This window comes from Gorilla gorilla, chromosome 3 (genome assembly GCF_029281585.2).
Source record: "Gorilla gorilla gorilla isolate KB3781 chromosome 3, NHGRI_mGorGor1-v2.1_pri, whole genome shotgun sequence".
Taxonomy (NCBI): Eukaryota; Metazoa; Chordata; class Mammalia; order Primates; family Hominidae; genus Gorilla; species Gorilla gorilla.
The window spans coordinates 172,703,410-172,730,255 of record NC_073227.2 but is presented as its reverse complement, the minus strand read 5'-3'; the positions used below and the strand labels follow the sequence as shown (position 1 = coordinate 172,730,255).

The window sequence follows — 26,846 nt, the reverse complement described above, 5'->3', positions numbered from 1 at the left end:
CTACAATAACCAGCCCCCAGGACAGATTACACTACATAGATGGATAATGTAGGATCAGGGCCCACAAGAGGTAGTGGTTAACTTGATTGGGAAAAAAAAAAGGGTGAATTTTTTGGCCATTTTTGAAAGGACTTTTTTTGATACCTTAAAAAAGTCCTTATTTTTATGGCTTGCAGATAATGTATTGGGTGATTAGTATTTTTCCTTTAAAGGGCTAGTACTTGAAATTTCCAAGATGAGTGAGATTAGAATGAGATAGGAGTGGAAAGAGAATGATTCAGACAAATTGTTTTCCTGAAATTAGGCAGCCTGAGCCCTTTATGACTTTGTAATCATTGGAAGCTGCGTTACTCATAACGTACCCGAAAATGATATGTTCGTGTTTTTTCCTGCCTTCATCAGAAACACAACAGATTGCTGAGAAGGGCAGATGCACAAATCTAATGAACCATCTTTCAATTTAAAGAGCGCCCAGGAGTATTCATTAAGTAAATAGCAGTGGTGGAGGTGTGCTTTGCAGAGCTGCAACTCTGTGCTCCGTGTCTTTGGATTGCTTATTAAATTAAGCATTATGCACATGCCCACCCCCACACACACCTCACCCACAAATGACGAAAAACTTCAGAATTTAACTCTACTCTTTAATTTATCTTGTCATTTTATTGTGCAGTGAGCACCAAATTATTCTTAATATTTACAGAACTCTAATGTTATACTTTAGTGTCTACCACACACAATACCTGACATGGTAGGTACTCCATGACTCGGTGGACAGACGGGTGAGTGAATGGGATGTTATCACAGCACACAGGAAGATCCTGGGAGAAGCAGTGTTCCTGATAAAAGCATCCCTGTTTCCAAACGTCAGATACATAAACCATGCTTTGACGACCCAGAGAATCATGGGGTATCTTGCCCCACCTAAAACTTCAACCTATTTAGCTAACCTTGCTTCTCTAGCTTATGTCAAGTTGCCTTCATTTCATATATATATATATATATATATATATATATATATGAAATCGATTTTTTTTTGTTTGTTTGTTTGTTTTTGAGACGGAGTCTTGCTTTGTCGCCTAAGCTGGAGTGCAGTGGCGCCATCTTGGCTCACTGCAAGCTCCACCTCCCAGGTTCATGCCATTCTCCTGCCTCAGCCTCCCAAGTAGCTGGGACAGAAATCAAGGCAACTTGATTTTGTGCGTGTGTATGTATATAAATATATATATCAAGGCAACTTGACATAAGCTAGAGAAGCAATGTTAGCTTTTCTCTATATATAAATTTATATATATTATAAAACATATATATACAGAAATATTTATGATTATAAAATTTATTATAATATAAATGTAGGGGCTACAAGTGCAATTTTGATACATAGATATATTGCATAGTGTAAGTCTGGACTTACAGTGTAACTGTCACCCAAATCATATACATCGTACCCAGTAAGTATTTGTCATCCCTTATTCCCCTCTCACCCTTCCAAGTCTTCAGTGTCTGTTATTCCACACTCTGTGTCCCTGGGTACACAGAGTGTACCCACTTATAAGTGAGAACATGTGGTATTTGATTTTCTGTTTCAGTGTCGTTTCACTTAAAATAGTGGCCTCCAGTTCATCCATGTTGTTGTAAAAGACATGATTCCATTCTTTTTTATAGCTGAATAATATTTCATTGTGTAGATATACCACAACTTCTTTATCCAGTCATCCATTTATGGACGCTTACGCTGATTCCATATCTTTACTATGGTGAATAGTGCTGTGATAAACATTCGCTTGCAGGTATCTTTTTTAAATGATGATTTATTTTCCTTTGGCTAGTTGCCCAGTAGTGGGATTGCTGGATTGAATGGTAGCTCTATTTGTAGTTCTTTTGGGAACCTCCATATTGTTTTCCATAGAGGCTGTACTAATTTACATTCCCAGCAACAGTATATAAGCATTTCCTTTTCTCTACATGACCTCATTTGTAAAGATTAAAGAATAGAAATGTTGAAGCTGAAATCCAGGCATTAGGATTCTGAAAAAACGAGAGATTCTAATAGCATAACAAGTTTTTCTCTGAGTCAGTATATCAGTAGTAGTTATTATAATAGAATGATCAGAATTATATGCATGTGCATTTTTCTTAGCAAAATCCTCCCTGGCTGATTTCTGTGGGGCATCTCTTCCTAAACTCTGTGCTTTACTTCACTCAGAGAACACAAAAGCATTGTAGCCATTTGCCTAAGCAGCCTAGAAAAGGCTGCCTGCTTCTAGCATGCTCTGCAATTCACATTGTACGACTTTTTAATCTATCCTTACAGCAACCCTCTGAGGCAGGGACTGCTGCTCTCCCCATTTACAGGTAGGGAAATGTAACCTCTTTGGTTCAGTAACTTCCCCAAGCCCGTATTGGAGCCACATTCAGATCATGCTGACTTCAAGGCCTACACTCTTCATTCCTAAGCTCTGCTGCCCGCTTGCATATATAATGTGCTATAATGTCAAACAGAAATAATGTTTTTAGTTAATTGCTGTTCGGGGTCACTTTTGTTTCATTAGTGGAGAAAACAGAGTTTGTACTTTTGTTAACATTCATGCCACTAGCGTTTTGTGCAGCACAATCACAGAACATAGATTCATTTAAAAGTTTTTACCACTCCTATTGGTTTTTAAGATGCCAGACTGCCCTATAAATAAACATAAAGTGCCATCCACTAAATTTAGTGAAAATCAGTCAACGCCAATGAAAAGCAGAAATCATGTCTATTTTCCAAGTGAAAAAATAAAGTTAGAAGAAAAGTAATATAAGCTGTCCTCTGCAGCTTTATTTATTTTGTTTCTTAAACCTTCTGCTGGAAGCACTTGAGTCCTGTCTGAATCATTGGGAAGTTCCAGGCACGGTGACTCACACCTGTAATCCCAGCACTCTCGGAGGCCAAGGTGAGAGGATCACTTTTGGCCAGGATTTCGAGACCAGTTTGGGCAACAACATAGTGTAGTGAGACCCCTGTCTCTACAAAAAAAAAAAAATTTAAATTAGCCGGGCATGGTGGCACACACCTGTAGTCCCAGCTACTCGGGAGGCTGAGGTGGGAGGATTGCTTGAGCCCAGAAATTCGAGGCTGTAGCGAGCTGTGGTCGTGCCACTGCAGTCCAGCCTGGACAACAGAGAGAGACCCTGTCTCTAAACTTTAAAAAAAGAAAAAAGAATCTGAGGAGTGTCTCCACGTAGGGCAGAGTTTGTGGCATTTGTGGCTTGATTTTGCCTGGTGCCTCCTGTCCTTCAAGACTGGCATTTAATAGGAACTTGGTAGGAAGCAGAGATGAGCTTGCAGGGCCCTGGCTGTGCATGAAGTCAGTAGACGGGAAGATCTGAAGCTCGTCGGTGGGAGAGTTCAGCGGAGGAAGCCAGAGCATCCTGAGTTGAGTGTTTCTTGAGGGCCTGCCACCCTGACTGCAGTGCCAGATGCTAGTTCCAAATGTCAGTGCTTCAGCTTTTCCATGTCTCTCCAGAGCAGCCCTACAGGGAATTGAGTTAAAACACTGACTCGGGGACAGACACCCTTGATTCCACATCTGACCTCTGACACTTTGGAGCTGGGAGGGCTCTGCAGGGTAACCAGAGCTGTTTCCCTCCCCAGCTGAAAGAGGGGGTGATGACTCACTTACCCCAAAGATGACAGACACAGCCAAATCTTCATTGAATCTAAAGCCTAAATATAGCCAAGCAGACTCCCAAGAATATGTCGCCAGGGAGAAGAGTGTTGACACCAAGCAACGCGCTAAAACAGTTCATTGAGAGCCACGAAAGGCAGGGCTGTAGAAACATCCCACATGGCCCCAGTGAGACTGTAGGAAGATGTACTTGCGAGTCCTCGAATCAGCACCCTGGGCTGCCGTATGCTTGTCTTTGTCTTTATAGTCAGCCTCAGGATCTGTCATCTTACTTACACAACTTCATTCTCTCCAGCTGGTTCTTCCACTTTTAAAATCATAATCCTTTGTTTCTGACATCATGGAAAAGGTTAAGGTGTCTCCAAGGGACAAAGAAACAGAAAAGATATCATGACTACAGCTGGTTGTTAAGTGGATTGTTTTTCAAGAATTTTCCTTTAAGTGGCTAGTAAGCCAGAAATGACCAGGTTTGCTTTCTGGATGAATTGCCTATAAAATAATTTCCCATGATAAATATCTATATATCCCATATGTAATACTACTTTAAAGCTAATAGTATCTACAAACATTTTGACTGGTTTTAGACTGGCCAGACTTACTGAGGTGCAAAGTACTCACCTTCTAACTACTGTTGAAGGAAAATCTATTTGGTCAACATCGTCAGGCACCATATTTCAGCTCCGTGCAATTTTCAAAATTGATTTTATTCTTCATTTTATAAAAATTGCATCCAGTGCTTGCTAGCTTAAGGGTGCTTTTACAGTGACTCTATACACTAGAAAAATAACCAATGTTTTGTTCTGGTAAAGTTGAATAAAAAGATGTATCATCTAACTCTACTTCTGTAAAACCAGCAGTTCATTTCTTTTGGATGCAAGGGATGAGGAGCTTTCAGAGGGGAAGATGCTCTGGGCTCAGAGCCGTGTGACACCTCAGGATCCTGCCCAGTAGGGGAGACAGTGCAGGGAGGAGTAAAGTCCTGAGTGCCAGCCTTGGGGACCCACAGGGATTCTGTCCCCAACCCATCCCAAAGCCCAATTTCCTCTGGAATAATTTCCTTTTCAGGATAAATATATATTATTTCAGGTTTCAGGCAGATCTTGGAGGAAAGGAGCAAATCCTCACTGCCTCTGTTGCTGTTTTTAAGCTGCAGACAGAAAGCTCCTATTGAGCAACTCAGGTTCCTTCCATGTGGGGACGATTGGACAGTGGTGGTGTTAGGTGCGTTGGAACGTGACTACAATTGGAATTGATTTCTTGACAACACACTGCCTGTGTCCCATTCGTGCAGATAGTCTTTTAGCGGTGCCGGTCTGCTGTCAGCTTGTAGTACCTGAATTATTTGGATTTTGATTATTCGGGGGAAGTTGTTATTCCCAATTTGGTTTCCTTCAGCATCTCTCCTGGAGTTACTGCATCTCAGAGGATGTAAAGTCATTTTCACATTAGTCTGAATATCCCGTAAATGGAACTGGTGCCTGAGTTGAACTCAAGATCTGTCTACTTTCCAGCTTTCCTGGGAACATAGCACAAATGAAATGGTTGGGGCCAAAGTTTTGCTCAGATTTTAGGGGCTCCCAAGCCCTGCTTGGGAAATGACCCAGGAATAAAAATTGTGGGCACCAAAACAGGGCCCTGGACCCCTAGTTCTGTGTTCCTTGGGAGAACACACCCGTGATGTTTGTGGGTCCACTTCAGAGCCTCTGCAGATCCCTGTATTCTTGCCAGCAGCAGTGGAGGTTCTGCATTGTTCTAGCTTTCTCCTGACACTCTTGAGGCGGGGTCATGTTTCCTGTGCCAGCCTCACACCACCAGTTAACTTCTGTTTGTTTTCTCCACTGACGAGGCCTCTCTCAATGAGTAATTTTTCTGTTCACAGGCGCACTCGCTGAAAGATTTTTGCAGCGGCTTCTTGTTTCTGTGAAAAGCAGAAGGGGCACCGATTCCCCTGAACCCACCCAAGCCACCGCCCCACTGAACATTCCAGTCCTTAGCCTTGCCCTGACGCCTGCTTTCTGGCTGAGAGCCATCGCTGTCCTGGGCCTCTTTGCTTCATTGCCATCCCCAGCACTAGCATTTGGTGTTATTTTCAGGGCCATTTTTTTTTTACATAGCTGTTGTATTTGAGTTTTGTTTTTCTCACTTTATAAGAATGACCAGATCCACAGGAATAATAAAGCAGCAGTGCCTGCGTTGATACGCAGGTGATGAGCCTCCTCCAGCGTCTGCACAAATGCTCAGCAGCTGCTCACCCCAGCACCCCCGCTGCAAAGGGGACGGATGCAATTCCAGTGTGTGCCTCTGCAAAATGACACATTGTGACGTGGGAGAGCCTTGTCCAGTGGAAACCCCTGTGGTTCCGTCTGCAGATGTAGAGCCTTTGTATAGTCAGCAGCTCCCATCACAGGCATGACCTGCTCAGTTAGGTAGGACTTACCCTATTAGAGGAATTAGAATGCAATAATAAATAAAATACAATATGCTTAATTGGTATGAGAAATATGAGAAATATCTCATATTTCTCATAAAACAATATGAGAAATAACAAGATTTGTCTTGTTCAGGACTGTGCAGTGTCCAGGTCTGGGTGTGCTCGCAGGACCTTTTCTGGGGCAGCAGTAGTGTGGGGAGGGGATGCGGAGGCAAGGCAGGGGGCAGGAGGAGGGCAGAGGAGCTCTGGCTGCCCTCCATCCCCGGAGCCCAGTATGGCCTGTGCAGTGGGCGTGCAGCTGTCTTCTTTCCTGGTCTGGGAACAGGTGTGTGTCATGCCACAGCTGAGTGCCACGTGGCCTAGGTGTACACTGGCAAAGGCAGAAAGTACACCTGCCATTTTCTCCTTCTGATTTCAAAGTTAATTTCCTTGCAACATTTTTAATATGTTAAGAACTTTTGAACAGCTGGCAGCTCTCAAATAAAATAATGGAAGTGTGGGAAAGTGCTTTCTTCAGATGAGCTGGCTGCCTCCCATTGCGCCTGGCACTCCTGGGTGCTCAGTTTCGGTCCCAGGCAGGCAAAGACCATGACCTTTTCTTCCTCAAAGGCAGTGCAGAGGTTAAAAGCACAAACCGCAGAGGTTTGGTCCTAGTTCTAGTGCTCTCTTGCTGTGGGACCTCAAGCAAGCTAGTGCCTCGTGTCCTCATCTGTAAAAGTCCTGAGAGCGCTGAGCTCAGAGAGTTGTTGGGATGAATTGAGGTAATGTGGAGAGAGTGCGTAGACGGTGCCTGGCGCCCATCACCGCTGCTGCTGTAACTCTGGTTATCACTGTCCTCAGCAGCAGCAGTAGCCTCACGCAGCCACCCACAGGGCCTGGTTCTGAGCTCTGTGTCTAGCAGATATTTAGCAGATACTCTTGAGCACCTTTGACTAGCCCAGAATGGCTCATCTGGGGGTCCCTTGTAGCTGTCGGAACGCTGCCTGTCACATAACCAGCTGTTCCTCAACTTGCATTCTTCTGGGCTGCTTTTCCTTCTCTGAGTCTGCCACTGGGCAGCTGGCTCTATCAGGTTTCCTTCTCGTAAATAAATATAGTCCACCTCGTTTCTGGCCTATCATCAGTTTCACAGGGTGTGTAACTTAGAACAAGAAATGCAGTTGAGAAATCAGCCTTCATCCTATTCCAACTGGAGAGTCTTCCAGCATTTGCATTTGATCATCTCTGAAGGTGGGATGCAGAAGACCACTTCGAGGCAGGTTGCTCCCAGGGCCTAGTGCAGGGTAGACTGAGGTTCCTTCCCTGAGCAGGCAGTGGTGGTGAGCAGGTCCCTCTGCTTTGCCTCACACCAGCATTGATCACCTGACAAATCATTAGTAATCAAGGGTTCCTGTTAACGTCTGAGAGGCGGAGCCAGCACTGGTTCTGGGTGTAATTCAGTGCTTTGGGAAATCTGATTAAAATGTGAAAAAGATGCTTCCCAGTCATAGAGCTGTAGAGACTGTCAGGTATTATACAAAAGACAGGACCGCTCATGCCTGCTGCTTTAGCCATCTCTGAAGGAACAATTAGAGTCGCAGTCAGCCAGGGGACATGACTCTCTGTGTCGCTGAAGTTGCAGTTCTATTGCATGTAGGGTAGATTCATCCGGAGTCGAATGCTTGCTTGTTGCTTTTGAGGAGGACATTAAAGGTTCCCTAATGCTGTAGCCTTTCTGCGTTGCTGTTCGTATGATTTTTATGTAAGGGAATTACCAGCTCACTGTTTTTCTGAGAAAACCAGATGGCTGCACTGACATGTTCACCAGAGACTCTGAGATTTGTGCCAAGCTTATTAGCATTTGCCAATCTCATGGAAAAACTAAGAAGACGAGGAAACTAGAATGTGTGTGTTTCTTCCCTGAGAAGCAGCTTCTGCTATGAAGAGCAGAGCGGGCAGCCCATGTGCAGCTTTTATTGATCCATCATTCCCTGGGTGGCTGCAGCTCAGCCTCCTTCAGCCCCACTCGCTATAGCTCACCCCATCACCACCACAGATTTTCCTGTCTGCTTTAAATTGTGGACTGAAACTATGTATCCCCTAGTGAAGTACAGTTCCAGCTCAGAGAGGCTTCATCACAGCACTGACATGAAAAGACAAACAGAAATCTGACTTGCCGTGTTATCCATCCAATAAAAAAACCACCCAAGGGTAGAGGAATAGATATGCATCACGTCCCAGCAACTCAGCCAAGCCTGTGAGTTTAAGTGCAATATTTCTAGGTGGATTTAGAAAACCCTTTCCCTGGCAAAGCAAAGAGTTCTCCTGACAGCTCATTTTACCAGTGGGCCAGCCTGTCTGGGTTAGAACAAAGGGAATTCTGCCCGTCTGATTTGGGCCAGATAGCAGTTTTCTGCTTCCCCAGTGATTTGTGTACTATTGTGGAAGTTTGAATACTTTTCCATAAGTTAAGCAGAACTTCCTCTTCAAGTTGCCTGGCTCTGCCTTTATCTGTAGTCAAGCTTGGGCTGCCGAGGTGGCCTCTGCCCTGGTTTAGCATGAGCAGAATAGTAACACTGGCTTGAAAAGAGATTCAAGAGATGATTGCAGGATTATTCAGTAGGCTTGTCACCAGAGAATTTATCTGTTACAAAGAACATGTAGGGTTTTTTATTATTATGGAATTTCTGCTATGCCTGTGTGTGTATTCCAGCAGCTGCAATAGCTACACTTGGAGAGCACTTTTGTTAGTATATCTTGCTTCTTTCCAGTATCTCATTTTTTCCAGAAAATTCTTTTGGTTAACGAAGGGTCTCTGAAAGGAGCAGGGGTAGAAGCCTTAGGTGCAGTGTGAACTTAAAAGGAATATTTCAAGAAAAGTTTGTTTGATTTGAATTTCCATGGGTAAGGGAAATCTACTACTTAAAATGTATATCCTCTGAATTTGGAAATTTCAGCCTTCCCTTTCTGAGCAGCACAGTTTTTATTTTTCTTATTGAAATAGTAGGGGTGGACTTACCTAAATTTCTTGATTGTGTCAAAACTCTCTGGGCTGGCAGCAAGCTGTAGTATAGAACCTGGTAAGTGCCTCAGGGCTGGTCGTATGCATAGTTGTGGCAGTTGCAGTATTTAAAGGTGAACATGGTATGATAAGAATGCACGCTCGTGTGTGATTTCCAACACACATACATGCTGACGGGAGACACCAATTCCGTCTGCTGATATTAAGTTGGTGCAAAAGTAATTGCGGTTCTTGCCATTGAAAGATGGCAAAACTGCAGTTACTTTTGCACCAACCTAATACTGAGCAGCTGCCATGGCCCAGCATGGACTTAGCTGTAGCTATATCGTGAACAGGGAGGGCACAGCCCTGACTCGTGGGGCTGACAGTTCAGAGGGGGAGAAGTGGTACAGTCTTGATGAAACAAGTCTCCAGCTGATCATTTTCCCAGAAAACGATGAGAGGCAGGGCCTCTTGTACCTGGCCCAGCTCAGAAGGCTGGGACACTGCTGCCCCCTCCACCTGTTATTAAGTGGCCTAAGTGGGTCACATGTGCCCATGTTCTCCCTCACTTTGAAAACATTTCAGAACCATTCCTGTCTATTTCTTGTCATGATGTGAAAATCAGTATAGGTATGATCCACTTTTGATTTTTCAGAGGTAGAATATTCTGTTTGTTCTTTCTTGATTTTGCTTTGTTTTTTACCCTCTTTTCTAGCAATTACTGGGACTTCAGCAGAGGACAGGCCTGGAAAGAACAGGAGCATTAAAGTCAGGCCAAACATTTTAGGCCCAGTTCACAGCTCAGGGATGGAGAGTGCAGGTTACACACAGCAGACACGGAGAAAGCAAGTGGGTTTGGGGGATGTGGAATTTCACCATCCCTCTGGTCTGCACAGTCAGGGCTCTCTAAAATATGTTTATCCTTTTGAGAAAATGCTATGTAAATGCACAGTGACAGTAGTAGAATAGTTGTCATTAGCTGAAAGTGATCAGAATTTTCTGGTGACATCTCAGGGTTTAGCAAAGAAAAAGTGGCTGTCTCAGAGGAGGCAGAGGGTGACAGTTTCAGATTTGCCTTCAGAATGCTGATCTTTCACTTTTGGGGAGGCTTTATGTAATTTTCTTTTTTTTTTTTTAACAGAACGAAGTCGGCCTACTGGAGTTCTTCCAAAATGTGATAAAAGAAACTAGGGCAGAGCCAAAAAAGGTGACTAGTTGGGTCCTCAACACTTTTCTGGGCTATTTAAAGCAACAGAACCTCGCTGTCAGTGAGAGGTGAGTGAGGTCTGGGATTTCTTTCTTCCTTTGTGATGAGCTCTGTCCAGAAGTGCTGGAAATAGGGCAGGTCCATTTTTTGGCTCCCGCTGTTCTCCCTTAGGATATCCTGACGTGACACAAACATCCCCTGTGGACTCCACATTCTAAATATGTTCTCTAGCCCATGTAAAAATGTATTTATTCCTTCAAATCTGTGACTGTGCACTGTGTCCTCTGCACTGTGTCAGAGGCTGGGGGCACGAAGATGAATGAGACAGACATTTACAAACTTGTGGAGGATACAGATCTGTAAGGAAACAGCCACCCCAGGGTGATCCTGTCGTGCCAGAAGCATGCACGGGGTGCTGGGAATGCACAAAAAGGGGAGTTGAACAGAGGCTAGGGAACCAACCAGGGCTCCCCTCGGGAGGGGACGTTTGAGCCATGCCCTGTAGCATTAGGGGAGAGTCGCTCTGCAGTGGGAGGGACAGATCATGCAGACAAAGCAGAGTGCGAAGCTCAGAGAGCAGCAGCACAGCAGGCTCAGGAACGCCAGAAGCTGCAGGGGCCAGAGGCAGGCAGGTGGGAATGGGGGGGACAGAGCCGCGGAGATGACCAAGGGCCACCTGGAGAACTGTGTCTGCCTTTATCACCAGCTCTTGACAGCCATAGACTACAAGCTCATGCCGGTTTCACACTGCGGAAATGCAGTGTGTCTCACTCATCTCAGGCCACTATATTCCATAGACTGGGTGGCTTCAGCAACATGTCTTTCCCATGATTTTGGAGGTGGGGAAGGTCCAGGATCCGGGTGCCAGCTGATGCATTCCTGGGTGAAGCCCTCTGCCTGGCTCGCAGATGTCCTCACATGACAGGCAGGAGTTGAGGGGTGAAACAGGAAGGGGGGAGGGAGAGAAGGCCCTCCAATCTCTTCTTATAGGATCCCCATTCCCACTATGGGGACCACACCCTCGTGACCTCTTCTAGACCTCATTACTCCTCCAGGGCCCCATCCCCTAAAACCATCGCGCTTCAATATAGGAATTTGGGGTGGGACACAAATATTCAGCATCTGAGAGCAGACTAGAAGCAGGAATTCCATTTGGGAACCTCTTTCAGGAATGTGGATGAGAAATGCCCCAGGCCTGAGCCAAGGTGGCAGTGGCTGGGTTGAAGTGAGCTAGGCCAAGTTGAGAGCAATTATCTCAATTGGCACAACTTCCAGATTTCTTGCTTGGGCAGAGGTGAAACAGAGGGCAGACTTTTTCAATGTAGGAGGAGCTAAAGGAAAAGGAATAAACTTTATAGGCCGGGGGTGAGGGAAGATGCCATATTCCATTTCAGACGTGCTGACTTCGAGCTGCCTGCAGGACAGACATCACCCCCATGGGGCTAACCAGTAGGCAAGATCTATGAGTCTGCAGCTGATAAGATCTTGGGGAGGTTTGCAGTTGAGAGTTCTCTCGTTGGTTCATTATTCAGCTCACGTTCACTTAGCCTCTGCTGTATGCTAAGGTCTGTGCCCAGCATGAGAAGCGCAGTTCCTGGGACAGACACCAGCCCTGAATCAAAGCACAGGCAGCCTTGAAGCTGGTGGCTACAGTCAGTGACAGGGGTGCTCTGAGAGGGGAAGAAGGTAGCAGCTAAGCTAAGACCTGAGGAGAGGATGAGCAGGGACAGGCCAAGGCTGACAGGGAAAAGTGTTCCAGGCATGGGGAAAAGCACGTGGAGAAATCTGAGGTGAGTCTGGGCATGAGAGTTTGGGGAATCCAGGGACACAGCACAGCGTAAGTGGAACATGGACTCAGCAGTGTCTGTACTTGAAGCTGTTGGACAGATGAGAACTTTCAGGGAGGGTGCAGTGTGCCAGGGTGGCTGGGGAATGAACCTGAAGCTCTTTAGCCTTTAACTGGGAAGCGTGCGCAGACAAGGAAGTGGAGGCGCGATGGCACAGAAGTAGAAGGAAAACCAGGAAACTGGGGGCGGGGGCGGGGGGGACTGGTGACACCGAAGCCAAGGGAAAGGCAAGTTTCAAGAAGGAAAGAATGGGCAGTAGGTGTCACTGTGGGGCATCAGAAAGAGAGTTCCCTGGGGGCACATAGGCAGGTGGCAGGGCCCTTGCAAGGTCCCGGGGCAGGGGGAGCCCAGGCTGGGTGGGTGTGTCATTGTCTCAGCAGCATCCCGGGGAGTGAAGACAGACAGATATTGACAAATAACTCCCAACAGTTGTTTGCTCAAATAAGTTAACTCTAGATGGTGTCAACTCCACGTTCAGCCGCTGGATATGGATGCACACATCCATGTGTTAGTGCGGCCCGGGTGTTAGTTCCCTTCCCGACTCGGCTGCTCGGCTTGAATGAGTTCCCCCTCTGACCCTCAGTTTCCTCACTGTAAAATGAAAATGGTAGGACGTGCCTCAGAGAGCTTTTGAGGGAAAAATTCACAGTGCCCGGCACATTGTGGGCCTCGGTGTTAGCCACCTTCTCTTTGCCAGGGTGGTGTGCTAAATACCAAAGCACCTGCCACCCTCCTGAACTCTTGTGGCATCTGCTGCCTCTTTGTCTTTTTTTTTGTTTTGTTTTGTTTTTTAGACAGAGTCTCACCCTGTCACCCAGGCTAGAGTGCAGTGGCACAATCTCTGCTCACTGCAACCTCCGCCTCCCAGTTTCAAGTGATTCTCAAGTCTCAGCCTCCTGAGTAGCTGAGATTACAAGCACCCGCCACCACACCCAGCTAATTTTTGTATTTTTTTTTTAGTAGAGACAGGGTTTCACCATGTTGGGCAGGCTGGTCTCGAACTCCTGATCTCAAGTGATCCGCCCGCCTTGGCCTCCCAAAGTGCTGGGATTACAGGCGTGAGCCACGGCACCTCTTGGTCTTTCATCCCTGTCCTCCCGGGTTTGGCCTCTCCATTCAGAAATTCTGGTGTTGGTGCTGAAAATGTGTGGCCGTTCTGTGGAGGCAGGAGCTGTGCCGAAGAGTTTATGGATGGGATACAGCTCTACCAGAGTCTTCAAGGTTCAACAGGATTTGGTGAGGGAGAGGGCAGTGCCTACCTGGAGCCCAGGTGCAGGAACAGCAAAGAACTGGCATGATTGGGAAGGAGAGCGTAGCTGGCAGGAGCAGAGGGTGGAAAGAGGCCAAGAGGTGTGGCTGTGTGCAGAGCCAGAGCTGAGCCGGAATAGGGAGCCTCTGGAACGTCAGGGGGATTCAGCCGTGAACCCATCAGGTGCAGAGCCCCACTCTGCAGTGTGTGGGGGATGACCAGGACCCGGTTCTACCCGGTTCTACCCCACAGGTGCTGTCAGCCTCCTGGGGAGGACTAGAACTTGTGCATCAGAATTTTAATTCAAGGCAGAATGGGATGTTTCCAGTGTTAGAACTAGACACAGTGCAGTGGGAACAGAGAGGAGGGAGATTCACACCAGCCAGAAGAGTCCAGGAAAGCTCCAAGAAGATGAGGTGTTTGTGCTTCTAGAGGAAATAGAAATTTCTTAGCTTTAAACTTAGTTTTTCTATGTTGTTGGTTAAAATGTATGGAATTGCTGAACTTTAGTCCTGGAAGAGAACTTAGGGATCTTCAGCTCTTTCATTTAGCAGACGAGGTAACGGAGGCCCTAGGAGATAAGGTGACTTGCCTCAGATGGCACAGCCACAAAGACTGGAAGCCAAGTCGCCTGGCTTGTGATCAGCTTCTTTATATGTTGGTCTGTGAAGTTAGGGGTTTAATTTTGGTGGCCTCTAAAGGAGCTGAGAGATAAATTAGCCTGTTGAGTGGACCTGGAGCCCCTGGTATTTACCCAAGCAGTTTATAAGCAGTAAAGTTTTAAGAACCTGAAGGGTACCTAATTCTAAATAAAAGTAGGCTTGGTTGTTCCAAAATCAAGTAAAGAGGAAGCAGGCAGCAGTTGTGTTTTACAGTTTAAATGGAACAAGGACTGAGAAGCCAAAACCAAACCATAGCAGCTCTTTTCCTGCACAGTTCAAAGAACGTTTAGCTGGACTGATATACTAGGCTACCCATAGAGCAAACATTAATTAATGAACAGCCTCAGCTATGAGTGCTAATGTTTCCAGAGCTTAGAAGGGCAGTAGCTGCAAAACTAGCTATAGTCTCACAGTGATACCCAGGCAAGGAACACTCTGGAGATCAAATTGGTAGAGAATGATTATGTGAATTAGCATTCATCTTTAAAGACCTCTCAGAAGACTGATGTTTGAAGGGTCCACCTCTTGTTGAACTTGGCTTTTTAATTGAGTATATTGCTTGAAAGGTTGGTTTATTTGGTTAACAGCTTCTGAATTATGAGTAACAGATTTGGTTTAGTTAAGAAAGTAGACATTGTAGATTTCCTGAGCAAGTATTTTGTGGTAAAATTAGGCAGGTACAGCTATCCAGTTGTCCAAGCCAGTTGAGTGCCCCAGTGTTTCAGGTGAGCTGTGGGCAACAATTTCTGAGCACTGGAGCAGGGAAGGATTTTAAACCAAGAAGGGACTGGAGGTGAGAGGAAGATGTGTCCCACAGCATGAAATGTAGGATAGCATCCAAGGATGGGCTGCAGGCATTGGAAACCTGTTGAGCTCGCTGTGGCCAGACCCACAGCAAGTCAGAAGTGGTGGTGTTGGGAATGCAGAGGGCAGGATGGCTGTAATTAATGTTTGGAAGGATCACTAGGATCTGGTAATAAGGTACTAGATTTTTCAGGGAGTAGGTGATGAATAAAGCAAAGACAACATGATAATTTGCACTCTGATACCTAGAAGCGTGGTGTTGTCATCATTTGAGACAGAAGATGGGTGGTGGGAAATGCAGAGCAGCTGGTCTGTGAGGAAGACAAGTTTGGCTTAGGATAAGGATTGAGAAACTATAGCATGTCAGCCTCTGGCCTGTTTCTGTAGAGCCTGTGACCAAGAATTGCTTTTACCTTTGTTAAAACAAAGAAGCATATGTGACAGAGGGCACTCACCAAGCCTCAAATATGCGCACCCTAGCTCTTTCCAGAAGTTTGCCATCCTGGTTTAGAGCACATTGTCTGGGTGTGAACGGGGCCTCTCAGGAGGTGGTTGACGTCAGCCAGGGAGAGAAACAGGACCTGAGGCAGCAGCGGCAGCCCTGGGCATCCTCCTCACGGCTAGGGGTCAAGTCAGAGGACCCAGCAAGAGGACACCGGAGCCACCTGGCATGAACTGGCAAGGAGCAGCAGAGGGACAGGCAAGGAAGAGGAGGAGATTCCAGAGGCCCAAGAAGGGGGTTTCACAAGGAGCTTACGGTGCAGCCCCAGGAGTCAGGGTGCAGCGGGATGGGGAGAAGCTGAATGTTTGGCCACAAGCAAGGGGGTTGATTTTTAAGAGAAGAGCTTCTATAGAGGGGTAGGCGCAGAATCCAGATGGCATATGCTCACACAGGGTAGGTAGTAGCCACTGGTGCTAGATCGTTATTGTTAAAATAAAGCAAGAAACTGGGCAGACGCAAGTGACTGCAAGGTCAGCCAAAGGCATTGTCAAGACAGGGAAGATCAGAGCATTTGTGAAGCTGTGAGATTCAAGCCACGGGACACGGGAAACCAGCATCTTTGGTTCGGAGGAGTGGAAAGAGTGGGTTTCTGAGCAGGGGTGGAGGGGTTGTTTGATGGAAGAGGAGGAGGAGAGTGCCCTAGAAAGTTCTCAACCGTGGCTCAGCTGATGTCCTTGTGAAATGGGAGGTGAGGGCATGTGCAGAGGAGGGGAGCAGAAGGGGACTGCCTGGAACAGGCGCTTGGTGGGACGCCAGCTAGGGGCACTGCGAAATCCGTGAGATGAACACAGAATCCTTGTGCGCAGCAGGTACCACCTGGAGGCCCAAGTCCCAATGTCTTCCTTCTTCTTGCATCCTGTTTTAACAGAAGCAGAGAAGGTGGACTTTGGGCCTGAGATAAGCTTGGGGATTGGGACAGGCAGCACGGTTCACGGGGGGTCAGGGGTGGTTGTAGAAGCGTCAGCGTTGTCTGCTCTCATCCAAGCAGGAGATGGAGCTGTGATCCTGAATGAGCTCTGAGGGACTGGACAAATTTTGGAGCTTTGAAAGAGCCCCTTTCCCCTCCTCTGTCGAACCGCGGCCTCAGAGAATGGGAGGGAAGAGAGCAGCACACAGAGCTGAAGGCCGCAGTGTCAGTTTCTTCTTCAGCGGAGACGCATTCACTATCCGGAAACCAGTATTACCCGACAACAGCAAATTAGTAGCCTGTGCTGCTGCTGCCATTGTGTGTCGAGTCTGAGGGTTTATTTATTTAGCCGATGAGTGGGGTCTTTCAGGGTCTGTGTGACAGGTACTGATCTTTGTTATCGTCTGACTCAAGTTTAGCCCTGGCATATGTGGAATTAACATGTGCAGTCTGCCAGACGTCCCTATGGGTGTGAGGAAGCCTGTGACACAAATATGATGACCTACTGTGTGACAGGCATTGTAGGGACAGAAAAGTGATGGAGAAATCCCAAGTGTGATTACATCAGTGGAAAGATTTTATAGTCTAAATTTATGACCCAACTGATGAATTAAGGTCCTTAGATGAATTTCTCAAAGGCAACGTTATTTTTAGTTATTTTGTGTTCCTTTTCTGTCCCTCTCCACCCCTACATCTTTTATGTCATTGCGGCAGTCTGAATGTTGGGATCCTCCCCCAAATTCCTGTGTTGAAATCCTGACCCCTAAGGTGATGGTGTGAGGAAATGGGACCTTTGGTGGGCGATTAGGTCATGAGGGAGGGGCCTTTATGAATGGGATTAGCACCCTCATCAGAGAAACTTCTGAGAGCTCCCTCGCTCCTTCCACCACGTGCAGACACAGCAAGAAGGTGCCACCAGTGAGAAAGTGGACCCTCACTAGACATGGAATCTGCCAGCACCTTTATCTTGGACTTCCCAGCCTCCAGAGCAGAAATAAAGTTTCCATGGTTTATAAGCCCATGTCGTCTTTGGTACTAACCTGTTAGAGCAGCCCAAACAGACCAAGGCAATCATCGACTCGTATGGGCCTAGGGACCTTATCTTTTGCACGCTCAAGAAATCCAGTTCCACCTCAGTGCTTATTATGGGTTCTGCACACAGTCTGCATTCTAAGATAATGGGCCATGGTATTTTCTAGGATTGCAGAACATCCAGGCAACCCACGCTTTTAGAAAAATCCGGCCTGCCTTTTACTTGTTAGTAAAGGTAGGTTTATTAGTTTGTTTAGCAGTCCGCTGCCCCTCTTCCTTTTGAGGTTTAATCAGGGTGATTCACAGATGTTCTGAATACCAATTTAGTAACACCAGATATTCTCCAAACCTAAGTTTCACTTGGAATTGCCTTTTAGTCATACTTTGGGATAAACAGACACTTAAAGGATGATGGGCTGCCTCAGTACATCAGCTGTTTTAAGTGGACAGCCCCAATAGGGTTTCACTGCACTTGAATTAGAGTACAGTAAGTCAGCTGGTTAACACACACTCCATTGGTTTGGAGCCCGGGAAATCGGCATAGGGACTAAGCTGTAGTTTCCTTTGTATTTTCTAAGCACATCCAAAGAAATTAATTGTGCATGATGGGAACCAAGACTTAAATAGAAGATGTTTTCAAGTGGCATGAAGCATTTCAGAAGCCCTCATTTACACAGTGTAACACTAATATGCTTTGATGTCATTCCTACCTTTTTAAAACCAGTCCCCAAATGATCTCAGATAGACAGCATCTCATGAGCCTAGTTGCTGTAAATACAGGTTGAGTATCCCTAACCTGGAAATCCAAAATGCTTCAAAATCTAAAACTTTTTGAGCATTGATGATGATGTGCAAAGGAAATGCTCACTGGAGCATTTCAGATTTCAGACTTTCGGATTAGGGATGCTAAACTGGTAAGTATAATGCAAATATTCCAAAATCCAAAAATATCCCAAATTGGAAACACTTCTGGTCCCAAGCATTTCAGATGAGGTAACTCAACCTGTATTTAGAAGTCAGAAAACCGTGCATTTTAAAAGAAATAGTTTGTAATTCACTGTTGTCTTTTCCATAATTTAGGCACTCACCCCTACCATTAATTCACCTTCAAGTGAATTAATGACACTTCGCTGTTTCACTATGCTTGGATGCCCCTGACCTTTTATTTCATGAGATATTGGCAAATAAGTCACATCCTAGAAATATAGGTATAGTGGATTCTAGGCCCTTCTGTGTCCAGAAAGCTGTGTGAGCCTGGAGAAGAGAGTTATGTATCAGGTTCCTGAGGATGGATGAAAATGTGGCTGGTAGTCATTGTGTTCCCTTGCAGAAAATCTCTTGCAATTTAAAGGAATTTATATTTGCACAGAAACACTCAGAAACGTGACTTTGTTAGCTGTTTTTTTTTTTTTTAAGTAATTTTTAGGCTGATCTTTCCGTTGAAAATATTTAATTACTGGAGTTTGTTTTCCCTTTCCTGTTGTGGTTCATGAATTTTGCAGCCACCTCCTTTTCTTGACTAATTACACTGAGCAGTTGTCTGTTGCTACAACTTCTGCCAAACAGCTGTTATTGTTGGGTGGTGAAAGAAAGAACACTAGTCACAAAAATGTGTTATATCCTAAGATATAAAATAAATAAGTAAAATAAAAGAGAGCCCAGTTGGCCTGCTGTTTTCATCCCTAGGCGTGGGTCTGATATTTACCCCCACTAGAGCAAGTGTTCTGATTCTGAACAGCCATTCATGGATGCCCTGACAGTGTGCAATGTAAATGTGTTTTCTCTTTTGGGGGCCACCAGTCCTGTCACACCCTCTGCACTCGCTGAGCTTCTTGACCTGCTGGACAGCAGAACAATTTCTTCATCAGCAGCTAAACAGGTATGTCCACACTCCCGACAGCTTCTGACTGTGCTACTGTCCCAAGAAATGTTTTCTGTGACACCCAAATGCCATCACTGAGTGACTTTCATCATGGAAGTATTAAATGCTAGTAGTGGTGTTTTTAATGCTGAAAGGTAGAAACATTTTATTTAGCAAGGGTATGAAGCCAATATGTGCAATGCAGGCAGTTTGCTTCTCGTCATCATCGCTAACCTGGGGAAATAGTTATTGTCTGGTCTTGCCCTGAACATCTCCGCCTGACATGTCTCCTGTAGCCCTTTTATACCTGAGAACTTTCCCTCATGCCCAAGGCAGCCTCAGCTCAGCTCTCAGCCTGCTGGGGCTCTTGTCCCACCCCCACACCACCTCCCAGCCAGTCCCAGGGCTCCCTTGTCCCTGCTGCATGGTTGCCCTCAGAGAGTCTGTCCTCAACAAGGAGGGTGAAGTCAGACTCTGCACTTTGTAGATAAAATGTTACAGACATGCCCAGTGTGTGAAAACTCAGAAAAATAGCATCATCCTAAGCAGCCTTTTGTCTGTCTATACCTCTGCCTAAGTGCTGGGCAGTTGAAAGACTCGTGGAATTCAGAAAATTCTTACAAATACATACCCAGAGGGCCGGGCACAGTGGCTCACGCCTGTAATCCCAGCACTTTGGTAGGCTGAGGCGGGTGGATCACGAGGTCGGAAGTTTGAGACCAGCCTGGTCAACATGGCAAAACCCTGTCTCTACTAAAAATACAAAAATTAGCTGAGTGTGGTGGCGGGCACCTGTAATCCCAGCTACTTGGGAGGCTGATACAGGAGAATCACTTCAATTAGGGAGGTGGAGGTTGCAGTGAGCTGAGATCATTGCGCCACTGCACTCCAGCCTGAGTGACAGAGCGAGAGTCCATCTCAAAAAACAAAAACAAAAACAAAAAAAACACATAACCAGAAAGATCAAGAACACCAAGGCGGCTGCCTTATCTCAGCTTCAGTGATCGCAGCTGTCAATGCTTCAGCCAGAAGTTTAATGTTATTTTAATGGTGCCTTTTGCATGTAACGTTTATCTGCACCAACAGTAGTGGCAGGTTACAGAGGGAGGCTTGGGGAAAGTGGCTGCTTTGGGATAATTATGAGGCACCATAGTGCACGCACCGGGCTGGGTGCTGTGGAACTGGAGACGGGACTAATAAAAGCTCTGTTTACGCACCTCGAGTGAGGCTGTCAACTACAGGGACCTCACCGCGTTTAGGAAAGGCTCTTGCTTGTCTGGATGTCAGGGGAATACAAATGTTTATGACAATGCTGAGCAGTTGCAGGAAGATTAGATGGCCTGAGGGCAGAAAAAGCACTATATATATAGAGAGAGAGAGAGAAGAACACATTGAATTATTGCACGTGAAATGAAAGAAGGGAAAAACCTTCCCCTTTTCCTACTCATGCTGCCCCACAACACAACAGAACAAAACACCTAGTGCGGTGAATAAGATAGTTCCAGTAAGAAGAAATGGAAAATGTTGGAAGACGCTGACAGCTGGGTTCAGATGTAGGGACGCTTTCAGATTTTATCAGCTTCCAGCATGTTTAAAGGAGGTGACTTCTGTGAGGCAGTCAAGCGAAAATACAAGCCTGGCTAGAAGGGTGTCTAGTGTGTGTTGCTTAAGGGGGTCCCCGTTATGTATCATTGCCTTGGGGTTTTTTTTGTTTTTCTACCTTTTTTTTCTGTTTTCAGGAAATTACTGATTTTCTGGGGGAAAGTAATATATGTTGATCATAAAAAATATAAGTAATGTAGAAAAACAAAGATTCTCAGGTTCTACCACCTTGAAATAACTACCTTTAATATTAGATGAACATCATGAAGGAAGAAGGGGGAGGAGGGAGGAAGGAAGGATAGTAATAAAGACTTTCAAAAACTGAAGTTATAGTGTACTTTTTTTTAGTTTATTTCTTCTTCTTATATAGTGTCAAACATTTTATCTGGATATTTTATGTATTTATTGACTTTGTATTATTTATTTGTTTTTATTTTATCTGGACATTTTATGAAAAGTACATCTGTGTTGCGGCACGCATCAGTCCTTCACCCCTTTTTAGGGCTAAGTGGGGCTGCTCGTCTGCCAAGCCCCTCCACCATTGTATGGACACACTCCATTTTGTCTGTCCATTCATCAGTTGATGGACATTTGAGTTGTTTCCACATTTTGGCTATTAGGAATAATGCAGCCTTAAACATTCATGTACAAGTTTTTGCACACAGGCTGGGTGTATACCTATAGGAATGGAATTTCTGGGTCATATGGTAATGCTGTGTTTCATTCATATAATGAGGAAGTGCCAGATTGTATTCTAAAATGGCCGCGCCATCTTACAGTCTCACCTGTAGTGTGCGAGGGTTCCAGTTGCTCCATGTCCTCACCAGCACTTGTTATTGTCCATCTTTTTGATTCTATAGCCATCCTAGTGGGTGTGAAGTCGTATCAGGGAGGATTTGATTTGCATTTCCATAATCTGTTGAGAATATTTTTGTATCTTATTTTTATAGTGTACTTTTTTAAAAAAGAAAAAATGTGTTACAGATATTTTTTTCCAAATTTAATAGAAGAGTCCAAGCATGGCTTGGGTTTTAGAAAGCTGCGAGCCAGAACAGAGACTCTCTGATCCTACTGGTTATTGGTGTTGCCTCTGGCAGAACTGGAAGAGGCTCCAATAAGTGATTAGATAGATGACCAGGGGATAAGGAAGAAAGGTGACTGAGTGACTGACTCCTAGGGATGACAGACACACAGAAAGAAGAATCATGTCCTGAGAGCAGAATTCCGAATTCCAAAGAACCTCCCACTTTGTGCTCTAATTGGTTATGAATCTGCCTTTCTCTGCCTGTCTCTCACCCACTTCCTTGTGCATTATCTTCATTCCTTCTGCCTTTCACTGCACCCTCCTCCCAGGTGTCCTGCCAGTGCTCCCGACATTTACAAACCTCATCCCTTCAGCACCCCAGAGCCAGGGGAGTTAAGAGGTTGCTGCCACAAAGCAGCCTTGTTCCTCAGAATCAGAAATGGAAGCTGGGAAATTATATATCATCATGAGCAGTTATCTCCTGGGAACTGTAGACAAAAGCATCCCGTGTGCCCCTCACAAGACCCAGGCTGTGTATTGAAGTGGCAGGTGGCACCCCGTGTCCTCCCCTCACTAAAGACAGGGTCAGCTTGGACACATCAGACTCCCAAACTGTCAGAGTTACAGCTAACCTGAAAACAGCCTCCCAGGATTCCCAAGCCTCTTGTGACTCGCCCTGGATGTTGTCCAGACAGCTGGTCAGTCATGGTTCAAGGGAAATCGCATGGGGTGTGTAGGTGTACGAAGGAGATCCTTCGTGCACGTCTGGAAACAGATGCAGATGATCCACCATCCCCTGAGGATCGTCCAGTTAACGTTTCTGGAATTGGGTGCCGCAGAGATGGAAATCGCGTTTAACACACAAGTGTTCCATAATAACCAATCTCTTGTCTACTTTGTGGTCTGCTTTAAAGAGAAATCGCCAAAAACCTTTTAATGTACAAAATGTTATATATCATGCACCAAAGCTGTATTACAAATGACTAGATGTCTTTTTCTCTCTTTAGTGCTTCAGTTATCTGCACAGTTTACTGGGCCCCGCTTTATTAGGGGCTTGGGTTGATGTTTGTGCCTTTCTAGAAAAGTAACCTTTCACAATACTTGCCTTTGACCAAAAAAGGGGGCTCCCTTCTCTGTAACTGTCACAGCTCCCTCCCTGCCATGTCCCTTGAACAGGTCTTTCCTCCATATCCTGACCTTGGAAACCCAGGACAGGCAGGGAGAGGCTAGAGGCTTGTGTGCTTTCCTTCAGGATACTTCAAAAATAGCTTTAGCTAGAAACAGTTGGGTGGCAGCTAAGAGGGTGTGTAAATTCAGTCCTCAGGGAACCAAAGGCCGAGTCTCTGCCCCATGTGTCAGAGCCGGCTCCAGTGTCTGTGTGTGATGGGGAGTTCCCAGCTTGCATTACCCAGTACTCCTGGTCGGCCATTTATTAACACAGAGGACCAGCACTGTGCTAGAAATTCCTTGTTACATCTGTTTGCCTTGGGTAGGCAGCAGCAGGGCCTGGGAGCTGCGCTCCTGGCTGGAAACAGTTGCACTTGGATATCACTTCTCAGGGTGTGATTAAACACAGACAAAAGCTGAGGATTTATGCTGCAGCACAGGGCTCGGCAGCCACAGAGGCCACTCTGTGAGCGTCAAGAGGGCCAGGAGCAGGAGAGTCTGGCCTGGAGACAGGGCTGCGCCACTACCACCCAGTGGCTCCCACCCTCCTGGACTCCAGCCAGGAGTGCACAATCCTTGTCTTAAATAGGATTGAGCAAAGGATGGGACAACCGGCGTCTGTTGTATAAGCCTAGGGGGCTGGGGACTGGGGGCCTCGACTGTCATGGCCACTGCACTAATTTGTGGAGTTAACTAACATTATGTATTCTAACTCTGGGAGGAAAGGACATTTCAGCCACCGGGCTCCCATGTGTTCCAGGAGGCTGCTGAATGATGTTTCTCTAGCGTCACTGCTTGGTACCACCCCGCCTGGCCCTCCTTCTCGGGGAGCAGCCAGCCTCTTTGTTTGAAGGCATCTGTCCTAGAGATGCACTGCTTCTCCTTCTGAATGGTGTGATTCGAAGTGATCCCCAAGCACTCTGCCACTCTTCCGCTTATTTTGGCCCAGGCAAATCCAGCCAGCATACGAGCTGCGGGTCCCGTCAGAAAGAGGCTGGCTCACTGGCCAGCCTGCTCAGGGTCTGCCGTGTGCTTCCCACTGCAGCAGCTACCACAGGCGCCGAGAAATCGCTCCCTGGTCTGTGTCTGCAGAGGCAGACCCAGGAGTGGCCCCGCCTACTTCCAGGCACAGGCTGCTGGTCCGCCTGGTTTTCCTGGAGGGAACTGCTGCGTAGATTTTTCACGAGCAAGTCCTTACAGGTGGTTTCTGTTTTGAGCCAGGTTTTCAGCTAGGAGCTTTTTTGGGAGTCTGTGCAGATGAACAAAATCAACACTGGTCAAAGTCTAGATATCTACGAGGAGGGGATAATTAAATTATGATAAATACATCTGATGGATACTAGATCTTTTTATTAAGAAAGTACTTCTGTGCTAAATGAAAAAAAGCAGGACACAAACTGAATATACATTATGATCCCAAGTATGTTTCAAAACAGAAAAAGATGGGAAGAAAAAACACCAAAATATTAACATTGGTTTTCTTGAGAAAATGGGAATTCCGGTGATCTCTTTTGATCTCTCCTGTATTTCCTTATATTTTCTGCAGTGAATGTGTATTAACTTTTATTATTAGAAAATGATTTTTAAAATTTAAGTCCTAGTTCAAAAAATAAACGTGTCAGAGAAAGGGGGCAGATGGACTCCTCCGACTTACAGGGCAGCTCCATGGAACGCCATCCAGGTCCCCAGTGCTTCTGCTGCCAGCACTCCACTGATAAGCATGTTGAGAGTGAGGAAGTTTCTTCCTGCTTCTGTGCCCCCTTTCTCCCAATGGTTTCCTGATTGTCAGGCCACGTACATATCTGCTGAATTGAGTTGGAGGCACGTGCATTCTGTATTTTTCTAAGCGTAGGGCCAGGCTTTTCCTGAGCAGTCGGGCAGCGGCAGAGGGGTGCCCTGTAGGGAGCTTACCCAGGACCTGCCAAGCACACCTCCTTGGCCACAGTCACAGCGCACGTTCTGAGGCACCAGGCTGAAGGCGCAGTGCCTGTCCCAGCAGTGATAAGTATTTGTGGTTTGTTTTTGATTCAGATCGGGGAAGACTTTGAGCCCTGCTGAGACTCAGAGCATCTCCCTTTTATTTGCTTTGCTGTTCGTGCTAATTATGGAAGAGCTCTGTTTTTCCAGGAGGAATGGCTCCTGGTTGGCCCGTTCTCGGCCACCAAGGTAACAGGGAAAGTTCGGTGTTCAGTCATGACTGTGGACTGGATGGAGGTGGCGCCGGTGGGAGACCAACAGAGGAAGCCCTCCTCCCGGCTCCCAATTCTGGCTTTCGCTAGAAGACACGAGAAATGAGGAAAACAGCTACCCTAGGAAATGCCTTCCTTGAAAATGGTTTCCTTTTTCTCAGGTTTGATGAGTTTGGGGATTTGTTGTTGTCATTTTTTAAGTAAAAAAAAATGCCCCAAACATTAGCGTTCATTATCCTAGTCTGATTTGGGTCCGGCTCTACCTATAGGAGATGAATGTGGTAGGCCAGGGGGCCCCTGTGAATTCTAATTTATGTTTTCAGTTGTTTGCCATTTTGTATCTTCATTACGGGGCTACTTTCCTGCCTCCCTAAAGTCATCTTTCCCAGCATGCTGTTTCTGGACTTTATTTAGTACCGTGGGTACCTCCTGCAGGCTGTGTGGCCCCATCCTTCACCAAAATGTCACCTCAATTAATTTGGCGGCCATGAGACAGATCCATCACTGGCCCGCCGACTCCCGTCAGCAGGCGCCCATGAGTGATGGGCATCTCCACGCCTCCCGCGGCCCCCCCTCCTGTGTGGAGTCAGCCGGGCAGGACTCACCATCCCTCTGGACACGAGGGCACCTGGCTGGCCCGAGTCCTCTCACACCCTATGCTGAGGGAGACTTCAGCCTCAGGAGGAGACCCCGGGTGCATTCATTCCACCTAGCTGGCCTTGTTCCCCAGCCCTGCACTCAGGGATGCCTCAGGAGAGCCAACACTCTGGCAGGGCAGCCAGGTGCCCTTTCCCTTTGGGCCAGGCCCAGGCAGTGGGGTCTTAATTGAATCTGCTCATTCCCACCCCAGCTCCACACAGCGCAGCAGTGCAAATGGAGCTGGCAGAAGAGCTGACTTCTCATTTCTCTTTCCTCTCCCTTCTCTGGCCCATAGGTGTTTGAGGAACTGTGGAAGAGGGAAGGCAAGACTCCAGGGCAGATTGTTTCAGAAAAGCAGCTTGAACTGATGCAGGACCAGGGGGCACTGGAGCAGCTCTGCCACTCTGTGATGGAGGCCCATCCTCAAGTGGTGACTATCTCGGGCAGGGGAGAGGGCCAGAGCCAGCCCCAGGACATGCCCAAGAGCCTCGCCATCGCTCCCTGTGGCAGCCCAGAGGCTCTTCTTAAGAATGGCTGACCCAGTTTCATCAATAATTCCCTCACTGTCATCTTTTTAGTTAAGGTCAGAAGAGATGAAATAGGTGGATACTGGAAAAACACAACTTCTTTTCCTATAAGGAGGATGCCACCCCTGGAGTTTACTCTCCATGGAGGTGTAGTTTAAAAGGGTGTCAGCAAGCTCACGAAATCCAAGCTGTGACCTCCCAGGTGTGTCGCCCTCTCCCAGGGTTGGCATTTCGAATCTGCTGTGGTTAGCGCTACTTCCTAAGGACCTCCCAGTAAAGAACCAGCAGGTGTGCCTGCAGAGCAGGGAGAGTACAGGAACTTCAGCTTCATGCTTCTAAGAGGTGGGAAGAAAGGCAGAAGGGAAAAGTATTTATAAATTGTGGAGAAAATCCCTGACAGGAGCATGGCTGAAAACCAGGTCATTTTGTGTTCTTAGCACAGCACAAGACATAAAAGCTAAAACGAGTGGCATCCCTCCCTCCCCAAGTCTAATCATATTGTCTAGAGATATTTTTTCAGTGGGGAAAAAAATTGTCAGCATCTTTTT

The 26,846-nt window shown here is 46.4% G+C and overlaps 1 protein-coding gene across 1 annotated transcript in view; it reads left to right on the top strand.

Annotated features, from left to right (window-relative positions):
* GATB (glutamyl-tRNA amidotransferase subunit B) overlaps nucleotides 1-26,846 on the top strand; it is an 89,425-nt gene that overhangs the window by 60,525 nt on the left and 2,054 nt on the right. The window contains exons 10-12 of the mRNA XM_004040506.5: nucleotides 10,221-10,354; nucleotides 19,090-19,168; nucleotides 26,067-26,201. Coding sequence (XP_004040554.1) covers nucleotides 10,221-10,354; nucleotides 19,090-19,168; nucleotides 26,067-26,201 — 348 coding nt within the window. The remainder of the gene's footprint in view (nucleotides 1-10,220; nucleotides 10,355-19,089; nucleotides 19,169-26,066; nucleotides 26,202-26,846) is intronic.